At 50.4% G+C, this 611-nt stretch overlaps 1 protein-coding gene across 1 annotated transcript in view; it reads right to left on the bottom strand.

The window, feature by feature from the left end:
- The window catches only part of LOC119586460, a gene marked incomplete at its 3' end in the record, with an annotated part of 11,279 nt that overhangs the window by 6,175 nt on the left and 4,493 nt on the right, over positions 1-611 (bottom strand). Inside the window, 2 exon segments of the mRNA XM_037935192.1 lie at positions 23-380; positions 382-500. Coding sequence (XP_037791120.1) covers positions 23-380; positions 382-500 — 477 coding nt within the window.

The following is a 611-nucleotide window of genomic DNA, read 5'->3' as shown; positions in this document are numbered from 1 at the left end:
AGCAATATAAAACCACCATTACCATGAGAGCAGTTGACTGTGACATTACTTCCAACGACGGTGAGGATATCAAACGCCTCAGGAACCTCCACAGACATGAGTTTGGAGGCATTGTGCCACACGTCCATCAATCCTCCCTCCACCCTCGTTAGCCGCACCCCCGTCCATCCGCGCGGGAGAGAGGGGACGACCGTATTCTCGGACAATAGGCCTCCTTCAGAGCCCGAGACGGTGACGCTACTCGCCGTGAGCTCGAGTGTGAGGGAATAAGGGAGCCCAGTTGTGTGGAGAGTGAGGCTGAGTACAGTTGCGTTGGGCGCTGCGAGTGGGGCGTCTTCTTGTATCCACATCGCTATATCCACACTGTCCTCCCTTTTTGACCAGACCGTCGACTAATATGTTAGAAGTATTATCATGCCTAAGGAACTCGCTGTCATTCCTCTCTCTATTCTCTCTTATTCCTTTCCACGCCACTTCCCACGTCCGTTTAACAAGGCAGGCTGGAGAGGAGGGTCAAGAGGGTCAGCCTTGTGATTACAAGTATCTTTGCAAGAGGAACATTATATTGAACAACAAGGTTTTCTGTTAATTCATTTGATAGGGATACAGTT

This window comes from Penaeus monodon, chromosome 21 (assembly GCF_015228065.2).
Source record: "Penaeus monodon isolate SGIC_2016 chromosome 21, NSTDA_Pmon_1, whole genome shotgun sequence".
NCBI lineage: Eukaryota > Metazoa > Arthropoda > Malacostraca > Decapoda > Penaeidae > Penaeus > Penaeus monodon.
This window is presented reverse-complemented; position numbering and strand designations above follow the sequence as displayed.